General features: G+C 31.0%; 2 protein-coding genes across 2 annotated transcripts; one reads left to right on the top strand and one right to left on the bottom strand.

Annotated features, from left to right (window-relative positions):
* The first annotated feature begins 6,840 nt into the window (after window positions 1-6,840).
* LOC146949101 (2-oxoglutarate (2OG) and Fe(II)-dependent oxygenase superfamily protein) lies at window positions 6,841-11,326 on the top strand. The gene is made up of 4 exons (XM_085745201.1): window positions 6,841-6,928; window positions 7,682-8,743; window positions 9,737-10,073; window positions 10,611-11,326. The coding sequence occupies exons 2-4, from the start codon at window positions 7,696-7,698 to the stop codon at window positions 10,624-10,626; spliced, it is 1,401 nt and encodes a 466-aa protein (XP_085601327.1). The 5' UTR covers window positions 6,841-6,928; window positions 7,682-7,695; the 3' UTR covers window positions 10,627-11,326.
* A 402-nt stretch (window positions 11,327-11,728) lies between these two features.
* LOC146949100 (Lojap-related protein) lies at window positions 11,729-14,768 on the bottom strand. The gene is made up of 5 exons (XM_085745202.1): window positions 14,462-14,768; window positions 13,175-13,301; window positions 12,838-12,976; window positions 12,640-12,728; window positions 11,729-12,239 (listed from the first exon to the last, which is right to left on the bottom strand). The coding sequence occupies exons 1-5, from the start codon at window positions 14,696-14,698 to the stop codon at window positions 12,082-12,084; spliced, it is 750 nt and encodes a 249-aa protein (XP_085601328.1). The 5' UTR covers window positions 14,699-14,768; the 3' UTR covers window positions 11,729-12,081.
* Between the last annotated feature and the right edge of the window lie 759 nt (window positions 14,769-15,527).

The following is a 15,527-nucleotide window of genomic DNA, read 5'->3' as shown; positions in this document are numbered from 1 at the left end:
AAATTGAAAATTAATTTACTCAAAGTTAGTGAATATTTAAGTTGTTTGATATATAAATCAATATAAATTATAAAGTTTTTTTGACAAAAAATATAACTTGTTATATTGTGTAGTTTTTGTAAAAAAATATATATTATATAGTTGTATTAAGATATTTGTGTTTACAAATATAAAGTATATATGTAGTTTACAACTATATTTTATTTTTAATTATTATTTTTATCCTAACTAATAAATTGTTTTGGGGGTTGAGTAGTTCAAATGATTTGAGTTAAGGAATAAGGAGTTGGAGGTACTGGGTCAAACTCAAATGAAGGAGTAAATATTAATCTAACAACTAATTACTATTAGTTGTCATAAAAAAAAAAGGACAATTGTTTTGATCTCTCCAACATAATATAATATTTGCCCCAAGAATATATTACATTGACATTAAAAAAAAACTTAGATTTACTATTGTCAAATTCACCTTTTGAAAATGGTTTTTCGATAATATCTATGGTAGCCCATGTTCCTATTATGATTGGCAAGTCTCTAAAGATATAGATACTCACTTTGAACTTGTACCGAATGTAGAAATATATTGATATGTAATATGCAAGTCTCTAAATATTATCCATACTTTTGAGATATTCTTGAACTTTTAATCACTGTAATCTTACCCTAGTTTGAAATTGAGCAATTACCTTATGGAGATGTCTGTTTGATATCAAATATGGTGTTGAATGTTTTCCTAACTAAATGGATTAGATTAATAAAAAAAAATGGTGGATATTAATTTTTGGTAATATGTTTGGGTTTGGGGAAAATTTTAAGTTTTGGGCGGGTTCAGGTTTGAGGACGAAATTTCCCAAAGAATTTTTCATACTTCAATAGGTATCTATATTCAAGCCCAACTGCCTTATTGTTACTCATCTGTTTCAACACTTCTTTTACCCCGTGTTCTTGAATCCGATGATAGTAGTTATATTTTTTATACTCCTCTCTAATGTATATCATGTTTGAGTATGGTTATATATATATATATATATATATATATATATATATATATATAACCTTCGTTAAATACTACTTCTATTTACCATTTATATCTCTTTCCTGAACAATAAATTCACTATCTCCTTTTTAATACACTTCACTTGATCCATATATCTTTTCTTTCTTTCTTGTCCCTTAACAAAAAAATATATATATAAACTTTCTCCGTCGTTGGTGTGTAAGGATTATTATAACCTATGAAGCCCGGATACGTAGTGCGATACGGGTACGATACGATACGGGTACGCGAATACGCGAAATTTTTAAAATTTAGGATACGATACGGCTAAGATACGTTAACAAAATATTTATATTAAAATTTATATGCGTGTAAAATACTTAAAAAAAACATTGATTACTCATACTATAGAATCATAAAAGTTACAATTTACAAACAAAAAAAAAAATACATATGATCAAAATAAAAAATGTAAAGTTTTTGTATAAATCATATTCTATTTTCATTCATATGTTAGGATATCAACAAATGTATCAATAAAAGAACTCAAAACAAAGTTTGTTTAATGTTGATTGATTAAATCTCCCCTCTCTCGTTACTTTCATCCACCAAAATCATAATATTTAATTTGTTAATTGAAAAGTAATTATAGTGATTCGTATCTTAAATTTTCACAACACAATCTCATTTTTATACCCTTCATTTTTTTTGGATACGTCTGTGTGAAGTATCTTATAAGTATCTGTGTGTATCCGTCGAGTATCTTTTAAGTATCCGATAAAATATATATTTTAAATTAAAATAATTAATTCCGATACTTCTGGGATACGGTATCCGGAGTATCCGCGGAGTATCGGTATCCGATACGTATCCGACACGGGTACGGCACCATTTTGGAGTATCCGGGCTTCATAGATTATAACCCATCAAAAGCTTGTGTTGCTGCATGCCTTCTTGCCCCTTTTCTTAGCTCTCTTTAAATATTTATACTTTTACACCTATACCACACTTAAAAATATTCCCTTTTGATTCTCATTTTAATTTGAACATGTTAGTTTCACCAAGATTCTTTACTTCTATCTAGGTCCAAAATCAAAATTCTTTGCTTCTTTTCTAATCTCATATGTCATCTTGTTCCACATGTCATTTTCACTTCTATGTAGCTTCACGCAGCCTTCCTTTAAAATATTTTGTAGGAAAACACTTTGTTTTTCATCCTTTAAATGTCACCACTTGATCCTTGTATCCCAACTGGGGCATATCCTCTTCACTCTTTTCTTAACTCTTGCATCCATAACCAATATTATATGTTGGATAGTTAAACTCTCTCTATGTAAAACTTTAAGTTCAAACAAATCTTTCTGTCATAATTACTAATAAGAAAGAGATCTATTTGAAAACATGACATCTCACTCTTGTATGTAATAAGAATCTCTTTTTTTCTTCTTAAAGTAAGATCAAAAGACAACAAAAAATCTATGATGAATTTACCCTTTGCATTTATCTCCCCGAGGCTATACCCTCGTTTACGCCTTCAAAACTTATCAAACACTCCTTACATGCCCATTTAGATCCACTCCTAAAAAAATATTTTCTTCTTGTGGTATATATTGAATTAAGTCTTTTAAATCCTTTCAAAATTTTTATTTAGGATATTCTTCCAACCCTACCTAAGGTGCGTAAACACTAATACCATTAAAGCTGTCTTACTCCCTCCGGTCCTTAATATAAGCAACTTTTCAAAAAAATGTTTGGTCCTTAATATAAGAAAAAGTACGATTTTGAGTCCATATTTATTGACTAAATACCACTTTTACCCTTATTTAAATCCTACTATTAAATGTCATATTTATTGATTCAATTTGTTTTAAATTTTAGTGTGTTGATCTAATTTAATCCTATAAGCGTGTTGTTTAAGTTGGAATATGAAAAGAACATGGCTAGCCACTGATAAATCAAATTGCTCTTGATTGTTCCGCAATTTAATTAAACTACGTACAATGTGTAGTTAATAATGTCTATCCCTTTTTTAAGTGTTGCTTATTTGGATTTGGTAACATTATATATTTAATGAGGACATATCTGAAAATTTGTTAACAAAATTACATTAGTTAATGTGCTCTTTGGTCTTGATGATTTTTGGTTTTCTTTCTTATATCAAGGACCGAAGGGAGTATTTCCTTTCAAATTTTTTTAAAGATGTCTAATTCAACTGCAAATTTGTAGGCTACAATCCAATCTCATATCATCTTTACATCCACAATATCCTTTTTTAATTCTTTATCCACAATAATGTCTACACCATTTCTCGATTTAATTTTTCCAGTGTACGAATGTTTAAATCTTGAATTATCTAATTCTTCCATGTACCAATGGTGAGAGAGTGATAGTTTGGGGACTAATTTCACTGTTTATTCCTCGAAAAATGGTCATAGATAACTCGTTGAAAACCAAAATTGTGACGACATAGTGATTGATTATAAGATGTTTCTCAACATCAATATAATATTTTAAAGCTAAGGTTTGTAATTTGTCATTTGATTTTCATGTTTGATGAGTAAATCTCTTAGTTTGTCATTTGAAATCGTTAACACTTAATATTGTATATTATGTATTTAATGTTTTGGAAAAGAAAAAAAAATATGGACCAAGGGTGAAGTGTCATGTCACTAAGCTCTTGTTGAAAGAATGTCACCAAGCTTTGTTGTGGTCGAAAGTTGAGAGAAAATACATTGAATATTTTGCTTTGTTAAAAAAATCTAATTCATTAATAGCTTAGATGATAGCAAATTGAGTTAACTTTTCACTATTAACAATTTCTCCACTTTTTCTTTTGCTATTATTAATAATAGCTTAGATGATAGCAAATTGAGTTAACTTTTCACTATCAACAATTTCTCCACTTTTTATTTAGTTATTGTTTCAAATATAATGGTTGAAAGAGAATATCAAATTACCAACAATTGCACTACATCAATGTTGTTACCTCCACATTGAAATTGTCATTAATGATTTTTATTCATTTAAAACATAATTAACATTTTTTTAATGACACACTTCTTAGTTCCTTTATAATGACATTATGAAGATGATACAATTGATGTACAATTAAGTGGAAAAATCATTTCATTACCCATAATATGTAAAATAATACATTCTTTTTCCTAAAAAAAATATATATTCTTTTCACTTTTTTTTATTACTTTCTTTCTTTTCACCTTTTCTCTTTTATATGATAGAAAATAATGTTACAATTTCTCTAGGTGCTGAGTATTCAACCGAGTTTCTCATGTTGAAGAGAGAAACTCTCTACCAAGTGACTTCTTGGGAGACAATATTACAATTTAAAAATCACATTATTGATTTTAAAATGATATATTCTTTTCACTTTTAACTTTTTATCCGTAATTTTTTTTTTGATGAAACTTTAAAATATCACTTTATGATTTATTACAAAATATTCATGAATGACTATTATACATTTAAAGTGAAAATAACACAATTCTTGTTGCATTTTTTCCACAAACAATGCCAATTTGGATTAGAAAGAGAACATCAAGTTTGAATTCGGATTAAAAAACGTAATATTTAAATAAAAAAGTTACCATATTGATTTATGGGGTTTTCAACCTCAATATTTTGATTTGTGAGTTAATGGTAATAATTAACATTAATATGCTAATTAAAAAGAATTTAATGGTAATTTATAAATAATCATATATTTTGATATTTTTTTCTTTGACAAAATGCAAATAAATATTATAATATTTTCACGATTCAATGACAATTAAAAAATGAAAAATAGACATAAATCATGACAATTCATAATGGCTCCTAATCTATAAAAAAATTGCATAATTAAAAATCACGACAATAACAAAAAATTGTATATGATTAGTTTATATCACAAAAGTAGCCATGAAATTCTTGTGTTTGTTTAAAAAAATGACTTAATCGTAAAAAAAATATAAATATAAATAAATCATATACACTTTTTTTCTTCGAAAACATGACCTTAAAAAAATGATTTTTTTTAAAAAATAATGGAAAAAATATGACTAATGTTAAATCAATAAAAAAATAATGGAAAAAATATGACTAACGTTAGATCAAAAAATTAACATGCTAATAAATCATAAATTAACCTTGTTATCCGTCAAAAAACCATTACCAAAGAATAGGAAAGTTTGTCTTGTACATGTCTCTCACAACAATAAGCAAACATTTTTTTTTTGAAGAAAAACGATTTGAACCATGATATTCCAATTTTCTTTAAAATGGAATACATTAGAACATAATCACACTTGATGTCATTTGGTTTTACAAAGCAACAAACAACAAATAATGAAAAACAAAGAGGTGAAAAAAAGTAGGATAGAAGCATGTGATGTGCAATGTTGTTGATATGGATATCTAATTTATACACATATTTTGTGGGGTAGTTTAGACATTATTATTTTTATTTTATGCATATTAGGTAATTCTGAACTAAAATAAAACTTTTGGACAAACATTAAAATGCGTTTAAAGTGCATTATTTTCTATTGAATGTATTGATGTGTTGACCTGCATTTTTTTGTAGACACAAAAAAAAAAACTCATTTAAAGTACATATTAATGTACGGATTCTCACAAACCAAAGACGAATAATTCGAACCCTGATATTCCAACTTTCTTTGGAAGGGGATGCATCAGAAACCTAGTCGATCTTTAGGGCCATTTTGATTTGATAGAGAGATACAAAGTTGACACAAAGAAAAAGAAATAAAATAGAAAAACAACTGACGTTTTCTTGATAAACTAATTGTGGTATACTTTTTAGTCCAATAAAAATAGTCACTATTAATTTACGTATCCGACATTAACAAAATAATCTTTTTTTTTCGGTGCCAAAAAAAATGGTCTATTTCCTTAAAAAAAATGGTTCTATTTGAAAGTAACTAATGCACCTATTCAATTTAGAAAAAAAACTTAGGTACAATTTCTTAGGTGTTTTTCATACGGTTCTTAACTAAATATAATTCACTTTGATTTCTTTAAATTCATAATTTTCTCAGAGTTTATTATATCCAAAAAATTTGTAGTTTTATTTAAGAACCATACCAAAAGCACCAAAAAAATTGTACCTAAGTTTTCCGCGGGTTTCTTCGATTTGTAGTAAAAAAATCATTTTTTTCTAAGAATGTCTAACAAACTTGTTGCCGTCACAAAAAATTAAAAATATTTAATCCATTTAATGTCATTATTAATAATATATTAAACAACCATTATAAGATGACTATTTATTCTCAATCTCCATTTATAATTGAATTAACATATTTTTTATAATATAAATTATAATATAAATGATATATATGGTTACAAATATAAATATAGAAAGTTATTGAAACCCAAATGCTTGAGGATGCTTGGTTTCTCAAGAGTGATTTTTAAGAGTGCCACATGTCAATACCATATTGAAACTTGAAAAAAGGGTCCTAAATTTATATAATATAGATATAGATTAATGCCCAAAATTATTTGTCGTAATTTGATTGAATTCACTTGCAAAAAAGTTTTAGAAAGGAAATACAAATACATACGTTTTCCAAAATAAATAAACTTCACCCTAAAGTCTAATTATTAATCGGACTTTACTTAACTTCTAATCAAATTTTAAATTACCACAACTTCTTAAAAAAACAAAATAAACAATAAAAAATGATGAAATCTTTTTAAAAAGCCCATGATTCATTGATTCACTAAAGACAAAAATAAACACATTTTAACATTTGAAAAAAAAAAAAAAAAAAACTAAGCATCTCCTCTACATAATGCAGCAGTTGCCAAATTTCCCTTTTCTCATAAACAAGTTGAAGTCTCACTGAACTCACCTCGCCGGAAAACGCTACCGGAGTTTTTCGTCCGCCGTCAGATACTGTCATCCAAAAGGTTTATTTCTCCTTTTTTTTTTCGAATTTTCCTTCCCCTCTCCTGTAGCACCGTGATTTACGGCCGCCCCTGCAATAGGCAACTCGCCAGAACATTGCCATTAAGCTGCGCGGTTTCTCTGAGCTGAGATTAATTGTTCTTCATCGTCATGATGATTTGATTGTGAATTTTTTCATATCAATATGGTGATAGAACAAAAAAAAAAATATTGTTTTTGATAGATCATGCTTCATATCTCTTGTAAATGATAATGCTTTTATGGTCTTGACGTAGATATGTTTAATTAATTTTTAATTTTTTCAATAAGATATCAGGGCGTAAAATTGAGACAAAATTGATAAGCTGTAAGCTACAAGCTACTTGGATTAGCTTATAAAAAAATACTATAAACTAGTCAAATTAAGTTAGAAGCTGGTGAGAAAATGACAGTTACCAACATATCTTTTTTTAGTTATATGAGCTTATAAGCTATCAACTATAAGCCTGTTTATTGTGCTTGCCAAACAGACCCTATATCTTATTTGAAAACAGTTTCATTTTATTTTATCTTATGTTATAAAAATAGCTTATACATAAGCATTTATATGATAAACGCTTAATTAGACTGTTTATCCAGTCAAAGCCTTTGGTGTTATTCTTGCAGTCAAATTTAATTTTTCAGGTTTGAATAATATGCATTTGTGTATAAGTTTCTGATCTGAGATTATTTGTTTTTTTTGTAAGCTGATAGTTCAGTTGGTTCCACTTGTGTAGGCTAAGGCGATATCATGGCAGCCACTGGCCTGCCAGCTTTAGGACGTGTGAAGCTCTCTGATTTAGTTCCTTCAGATGGGTTACCTTCTGATTCCTATAAAATTTCAGTTTCAATTTTGTCACAATCACTAGCTCAGTTTTCAGCTGTTATTATTCAGTTTCCAGCAACTGATGCGGCACTTCTAAGATCTGGTTTAGAATCTGCTCGTCTGTACTTCAATCAGCGAGAAACATATCCACCTGCAGATATGATCCATAGTAGTGAGTCTCTTGATTGGTGTAAAACCTCTGGTTACTATGCAGATCCTCATTTGTGGCAAGAAACGTATGATTATCGACCAGGTTTAACTCCTTCTGAACTGAATAACTCGATTGAGTTACCTCCGGCTGGTTTGTCCGATATCTTTTCTTTGTTTGGAAAAGCAGCAAGGGATATTCTGGATGCAATTAGCTACCATTTGAACTTGCGAAGTTCCCCGTTTGTAGAAATATTGGATAATGTTCCCTTGAGAAATCAGGAAATCTCATCTTCAGTTTTGTCTGTTTGCTGCCATGCTAGGCCTTCATTTCAAGGGCCACAACAACATCATAATATAGCTGCTACTCAAGAGGATGGTCAATTGCTTATGTATCCTGATAATGATCACCAAGTCGATAAAAGCTTGATATCTCTTGTGAAGTCTGACAGGGCGGGTTTACATGTTAAAGATTATCAAGGTCGGTGGATTCTTGTGGATGGTGATTTGGGGCCTCAAGAAGCCATTGTTTATCCTGGGCTTGCTCTTTATCAAGCAACAGCGGGATATGTAAACCCTGCATTGCACAAAACTGATACTAATATGGAGGCTAATATGTATGGGCGGTGTTCTTTAGGGTTCAAACTTTTGCCTAAATCAATGACTAGTCTTGACTGTTCTGAAATGAGAGCCGCGGGTTATGGAGTCGACTCTCAGTTTCAGCTTCCTGTTCCTGTGGATGATTTTATGCAAAGATCCCATCCAACTGATCATCTTTTTAGTAGACCTGCTTTCCAATGCTTCAATTTCCAACCAACACATGACGGTATGAATATTATACTTAATAATGAATTATATTAAGAATCTGATTCATTATTGTAGGCCAAAGATTCTTCAGAAACTTTGAAATTGAATGATGCCCATGTTGGTTTCCAATGGCTATAGGCTTTCTAGAGTTTTGAAGAAAATAAAATTTGGAAAAAATACCATTTATAATACATCAATCCCTCAAGTCATCAATAGAAATATAATGAGAAAATTGAAACGCCAATGGATGCCAAACTTTTTTATGCTCCTAACATAAGCCATCTTAGCTACTGGTGAAAATGTATCATTGTTATCATGGCCATATGCTTTAGTATCCCTTTTGCAACTAGGCAAAAGTTAAGACGGCCAGTTTCTGGAGGAAATTCTCAGTGTGATTAATTATGTATTCGAGATATAGAATTTCTAATAAAAGGTAAGGAAATTAGGAAAATATTACAAGTCAATTCCTTCATAGGTCATATTTTGTACAAAAAAATATATCTCCAATATACAGCCCCCAAATAGGAGATATGGGCAGCACTTATGTCAGAGAAATGACGAGAGGTAGTAATCTTCAAAGCATTCTTTCAATTTGAAACACTTCACCAATATATTGTTTTGCCTAAATAAGAATAAAAAAGGGTCAAGAATTAAAAAAAATTGCACTATGGTCATTTTCAGGAAGAATCAATGTTGTAGCTTATCATTTCCTGATCTTCCAAATATTAAAGTTTTTTTTTTTTTTTTACAGCAATTCCAAATATTAAAGATAGATACCTGTATTTGGTACTTCTTGAAATTTTTATTGTTTTCTGATATTTGGTAGCTTATCATTTCCTGATATTCCAAATATTAAAATTAGATGCCTGTATTTGGTAGTTCTTGAATTTTTTTTATTGTTTCCTTAGTTTGACTGTATTGATGTTGAAGTAGTGTCAGTTGTACTTTGCGAATAGTCCTTAGTGGAAAGTTTTTAACTTCAGGTCATTGGATCGATGAAATGCTGGTACAGGATCTATGAAGACATTGGTACGGAGGAGGAAGCAAAATCCTAAAAGCAAACCTCTGCCACCATCCAAGAGATTAAGGCTTGAAGCGCAGAGAGTTTTGAAAGAAAGAGTCCAAGACATCGCAGATAAGAAAGGCATCAAGCTGCGTTTCTGTAATATCAAGGAATGTGAAAATCACATTCACACCCTAGACAGTCCGTGTGCAAATATACGAATGGAGATAGGGTGGCCACCCGGAGTACCATTTGTACATCCCCATGATTTGCCTAATAAGGCAAAGCTGGGATTTCTTGAGGCATATGAACCTGGTTGGACAGAAGCGCATCAAAACATAGACAGGTTAGTAAACACTCAGATATCTTTAACTGTAACTATCCTTTTGCAAGTTTCATGACATTGGACATTCTAGTTTGTATCTATATCTGTCAACTCCGATAGTTGTGAATTGTGTGATGTATTCAGAGTTTAGGACTTGCATATACTTTGTTTTCAGTGTAATGGAAAGGTTAAGGGAAGCTGCAGCTCAACATTAATTACTAATTCACATTATTGTAATTAATAGAATTCTCTTCACTGTCTAACGTGTTCGAAGCCGTGGAATTACACTTCTGGTAGCATTTTGAGAATTCTTTCTTGCACATCAAAAGGACCATGGATGTTAGGAAAATAACTGTGATATGCATTGCCTAGATTTAAGGAGACCTCTAAGAATTATGCATACTAATATTATTGTGATGCAATTACTTGTGTCTCTGTCAGATCTGCTTGACTTCTGAGAAGTTCAGTCTATATATTGTTTATGATTAACTTAACAATCAAATTTTATTTTCTTTCGAGGGATATTAACAGCTTATCTACATATTCTGGTGTGTGCAGGAACCAGTCCCCTTGATAGCCATATGGACAACATGTGATCAAGTTGCAAAGGTCTGATGAGGATAGGCCAATAGTTCTCTGTTGGCCTCTGAACCTATTTGTGGCTAGGTTTTAGAGTTTATGTCTGTCTTTATATGTGCCATTGTGCAGCTTTTGAAGCAAATGAAAGATACAAAGACTCTTGCTGCATTGAATTCTTTAGATGTGTTCTATTATAGAAGTCTTAGAACTTCTTAGGATTATGAGACGCTGATCCAATCGAGATGAAGCTTATGCTCAGCCGGACTTGAATGCTCACGCTGATGGAGGTCTAACTGTCCAGATCCAGAATCTATAAAATGAAGAGAAAACAACATGTTACAGAATAATAGAATAATTGAGCTTCTCTTGGTCGGTCGTGATCACCCACAAAGCATCTATTATCGCCTGGAGGAATGCAATGACTGTTATCTGGTCTCTGTGTCATGTTTAAATGTGAATACCATAGCTTTATGTGATGAGATAGCATTCCAGCCTGCTTTGTTAGTTTAGTTTCTTATCATTATGAAAATGTCATTCGTTACAATGCTATGCGAAAATGTGGCTTGATATGTTTTCCTATGTTGTGTAATTATAGTTGTGAAAAATATGCTAACTGCATACCAGCCAGCTGCCAAAGGGTTGTAATCTTTTGTTGCTATGAAATTTGATCAGAAATGATTTTCTCTGTCGAAGAACTACTTACCAATTATTCTCATTAATCACTTATACAAGAAAAATTAGTGCTCTAGATGCTAAAAGGAATTTGTGGCAGTACACTGAACAATAAGCAAATTTGTTTCTGGGTTTAGTTGACAGCCACTTCAGAGAAATAAAGTAAAATCGTAATGATTATGTTTTAAAAACTTCCTAATTTGTTATATACATATTAGACGGTTTAGACTTTAATGAAAATCATAATTTAAAAATAAAAACTAAAATACAAAGCATGAAATCTTGTTTGTCCGATCTTGATTCAACAACCGTGTGAATGCGGTGGATTATCGAATTCAATTGTTTGTGGAAAAGTTTTTTTTTTTATTTCACCATTGTTTGTCTACCTGATATTGAACTAGTTGAAACCAACTTTTGGACAAGAATAAAAAATAAAATCGAACTGTACTACATAAATATAGATAGATTCACATAGCCAATTTGATGAATAAAAACAATTCTGATCTACATTTCTAGTTTTCTACCCCTTCCCTCCGTGCTTATCCAAACCCATCTATTACAGTTTTCTTAGAGGAAATACCATGCTAAGAAAGAAAGAAAAAACTGAATGCATTGAATCAATTGATACTATCATTTTCCTTTCCAGAATGGAATGAGCCTCCACTCATCACACAAGCATAGTCTTGTGTGGATAAGTGTGCTGAATTGTTTACATCATGCTAATGTAAACAAACTTAAATTGGCAGCGATTATCGGTCTTCTCCAAGCTAACAATCAATCAACTGTCTGCATCATCTGAGAAACCGTAGGCTCCCTCATTGCGAAATGGTGGTTGATTTTCAAAAGGCAGCTCTACCGATGTTGCATTACCATAAAACTCTTCCAAATTATAGAAAGCTCTTTGTGGGGGAAGAAATAAATGGACAACAACATCACCTGTGATCAAGAAACAATCATAAGATGAACCTGGATCAGACTGTATTCAGAAACACGGATACCAAACAAGATACAAGATAGGACTACGATCCGATGCAATTTATGTTGCAATAGACTTCTGATTATGTCAAATATAGGCTTTTGGAACTGGAATTTGATGCAATTTATGTTGATTGATTTAGAAGGTTTTGATAGGGACAAAGAGGTTAGAATCATGTTGAGGTATCCTGCATCTTTGCTTCTGATTATGCATTTTGTTAGAGTATAATGTTAAATTTCTAGAAGTTATGTCTTTGCTGGTGAATGTGCCTCTTCTAGAAGTGCAATGGGAAACTTCAATGGAATTTTTTTATAAAATGCAGACAATTAGAGGGCTCTATTGTATTGTAAAATGACTTACCGAAGTCCAACAGGGTCCATGAGTTGGGTTTTGAGTCTCCATTTGGAATTTTACCATATTTCTTTTCAGCCCGGTCTCTAATTCTCGACCTAAATAAAATTCAATATAAATAGGATTAAATATACATCCTTTGAGCAAAGAAAAAAAAAATTGAGCACTGCTAAATAAATATATAAAGATCAATGACAGGTTCCATACCCGATAGCATCAATTTGGGGACGAGAAAATGCTGTAGCTATGATAAAAAATCGAGTCCAGTAAACAAGTGGCTTCACAAACAAGACCTTTATATCCCCTGCCTTAACCTCACTTGCAACCGTGGCCAGTTCCACAGCAACTAGATGCACAACAGTTAACATACTCAACATTAGATAGATTCATATAGACATAAACTGAACAAGTTTTTATAACAGTTGAACAAATACAATTACAAAGAAACCTGATATAAGACACATACATGTTTAAAAAGAGATTGTAAAAAGAAATGTAAACAAGGTAGAAGCAAATTAATTTTCAAAACTTGTTATCAGCTTACATGATAGGCTCTCAGAATCATCGTCAATCTCTGCACTTGCAGGCTTTTGGTCTTTTCTCTTATATACTACTTGCCCATAGTTATTTAATAATTCATCATACATATCATCAGTATCTTCGTCTACATCCTGAAAATTATACAGTTTGTTACTTATGTACCCTTAATGAGAATTGCCAATCACGGAACGCGTGGCAGGTAGAAAAGCAGGCAGTTGAAATTCTACACAAGATCGAACCATTGTGATTATATAAATTCATTCAACGCACAGATAAAAAAAAAGACTAAAACAAATACGTAATAGGAACTAGATTCCATTCTCAGTTTTGGTAGTTAAAATTCAGGTCTCTAAGAATCAACATTAAACAAAGGAAAAGAGAGTGATGAAAAACAAATGACAATTTCTAGACACTAAAGAGGAGATGAAGGGGAAAAAGTTGTGGTTTGGGAGTTTAAAACCAATGTTTTAAAAACCAAACCCGACAACACACCAGTGAGAGATCTGGAGCGTAACGTTGAAATTGGGTCTAACTCAATCCTTACAAAACCAGCTTGTAAGGTGTGGAATGCCTCTCTTTATAAACTCTTATCTATAGTCCTATCTTTTAAACGTGGGACTTGGGTTTTTTCGGGATAAATAGCGTAACTACTTTAAAGGGCTCAAATTGGGACAAACCACTGATCAAACTGCCAAAATAACCGAACCATAGTAAAGGCCACGATCGGAACCAACCTTATCTCAGTTAACATTTTACATTATGTTATATTCCTCTATAGTCAACATCCAAATAATGTATAAACATTAAAATTGTCTTTAGACATGTACTTAAGCAAAATGCCTTAAACATCTTATTCTGAATCTATACACATCTGATGAAATATGAATACATAACAATGGATTTCATAAAAGAAAAACAACTACATAGGAAAAGAGTTCCTCCTGTGAACTATGAAGCACTAGCACAGACACACACCGAACACAACATTAACACCTAAACATAAACACCGGCAATAATAACTTAAAAGTAATTGAATATAACCAAGTTATCAGTGTCAGTGTCACACAATCATAACACACAAGTTGTGTTGTGTCGTACACTAGACACACCTTCAATCTTATAGAATAGTTGTCTCCTCAAGGTTTTCTAAATTGCATAATGAACATATTTTACATTTAAGCATGCTTTCAAAATATTTCACTTTCCATAGAACCCAAAATCTAAACTGAACTCATTCTTGAAAAAATAAAATAAAATAAATAACTGTCGCAGCAATATGAAAGTATTATACCGAGAAAGAATTGTCATTGGCTTCTTTACCGAAAGCAAAGTTCAAAAGTATGCTCCTTCTCTTCAAATTCAAACCATTGATGCTGTGGCGATGTAAAGGAAGTGACTTTTTGCAGAAACTGGTGAAAACCTTTCTGGGTTTTGAAGAAGAGTTGGTTTGGGGATGACCCATTTCGCCGGAGAAGGTGACCGGAGCGATGGCTCCGGCGAGGGATAGGAGAGTGGAAGACGGTATCATTTTGTCGCGGCAAAAGAAAAGATATTTACGAAACAGAAAGATAGCGAAATGAGCAAAATGAGAAAGGATTGCAATATAACTAGTTATTGGTAATTTCCATTTTGAAATTAGATTTTATTATATTTCTTTTCTCATCTTTTGTCTAAATTATCTATGCATTTCTTTTTTTAAAATAAGAAAAACTTTGTATACGATAGTACAAATTAGATATGTTAACAAATTTTTAATTTTATAAGAAAATTATTAACATGTAGAATACTTTTTTTTCGAGAGGATGCATGTACACCTCTAAATTCGAGAGGATACATGTATACCTCTCAAAAAAACTGTAGAATACCAATAAGAAAATAATCATTGACAATTTTTTAGATACCTCTAAACTACAATAATTATAATTTAGAAAAATAATACTTGTGATTGAAATATAAATTGGAGGGTTTTTCAATGAATCATAATAATATATTTTAAATTATAATATAATTACCTGCTAAGGTTTCCTTAATGGTAGAAATATAGATCTTAATAACAATGTTGTAGGTTTGAGCTCATTAATTCCATTGGAGGGAGATATATTAAAATCTTGAAGGTGCAAACATTCATTTAAATTGTTGAACTCTTCCAACGGATGTTTTTCCATACCTTTGATCATAAATTGAACTCATGATTAAATACCATAAGAGACTCAACTATTTGTCAATTAATTGTACACCATGTGGTGATATGAAAAGAAAAATAAAGCACTATGATTTAATCCACATATGTAATATTGCACCAATTCATTATTCAACAATAGTGGAGACTTTTTTGTTGTTGAAGTTTTTCAAATTGA

This window comes from Medicago sativa, chromosome 2 (genome assembly GCF_051527215.1).
Source record: "Medicago sativa cultivar Bolivia chromosome 2, Bolivia_mono, whole genome shotgun sequence".
Classification (NCBI taxonomy): domain Eukaryota; kingdom Viridiplantae; phylum Streptophyta; class Magnoliopsida; order Fabales; family Fabaceae; genus Medicago; species Medicago sativa.
This window is presented reverse-complemented; position numbering and strand designations above follow the sequence as displayed.

What these genes read in the sequence shown, in the direction of transcription:
- LOC146949101 (XM_085745201.1), top strand. Translation starts at nt 7,696, where the DNA reads ATGGCAGCCACTGGCCTGCCAGCTTTAGGACGTGTGAAGCTCTCTGAT. An exon ending in TTTCCAACCAACACATGACG is followed by an intron (nt 8,744 to 9,736) that starts GTATGAATATTA and finishes ATGCTGGTACAG; the next exon opens with GATCTATGAAGACATTGGTA.
- LOC146949100 (XM_085745202.1), bottom strand. Translation starts at nt 14,698, where the DNA reads ATGATACCGTCTTCCACTCTCCTATCCCTCGCCGGAGCCATCGCTCCG. An exon ending in CCAATGACAATTCTTTCTCG is followed by an intron (nt 13,302 to 14,461) that starts GTATAATACTTT and finishes TATAATTTTCAG; the next exon opens with GATGTAGACGAAGATACTGA. An exon ending in ATGGACCCTGTTGGACTTCG is followed by an intron (nt 12,240 to 12,639) that starts GTAAGTCATTTT and finishes TCTTGATCACAG; the next exon opens with GTGATGTTGTTGTCCATTTA.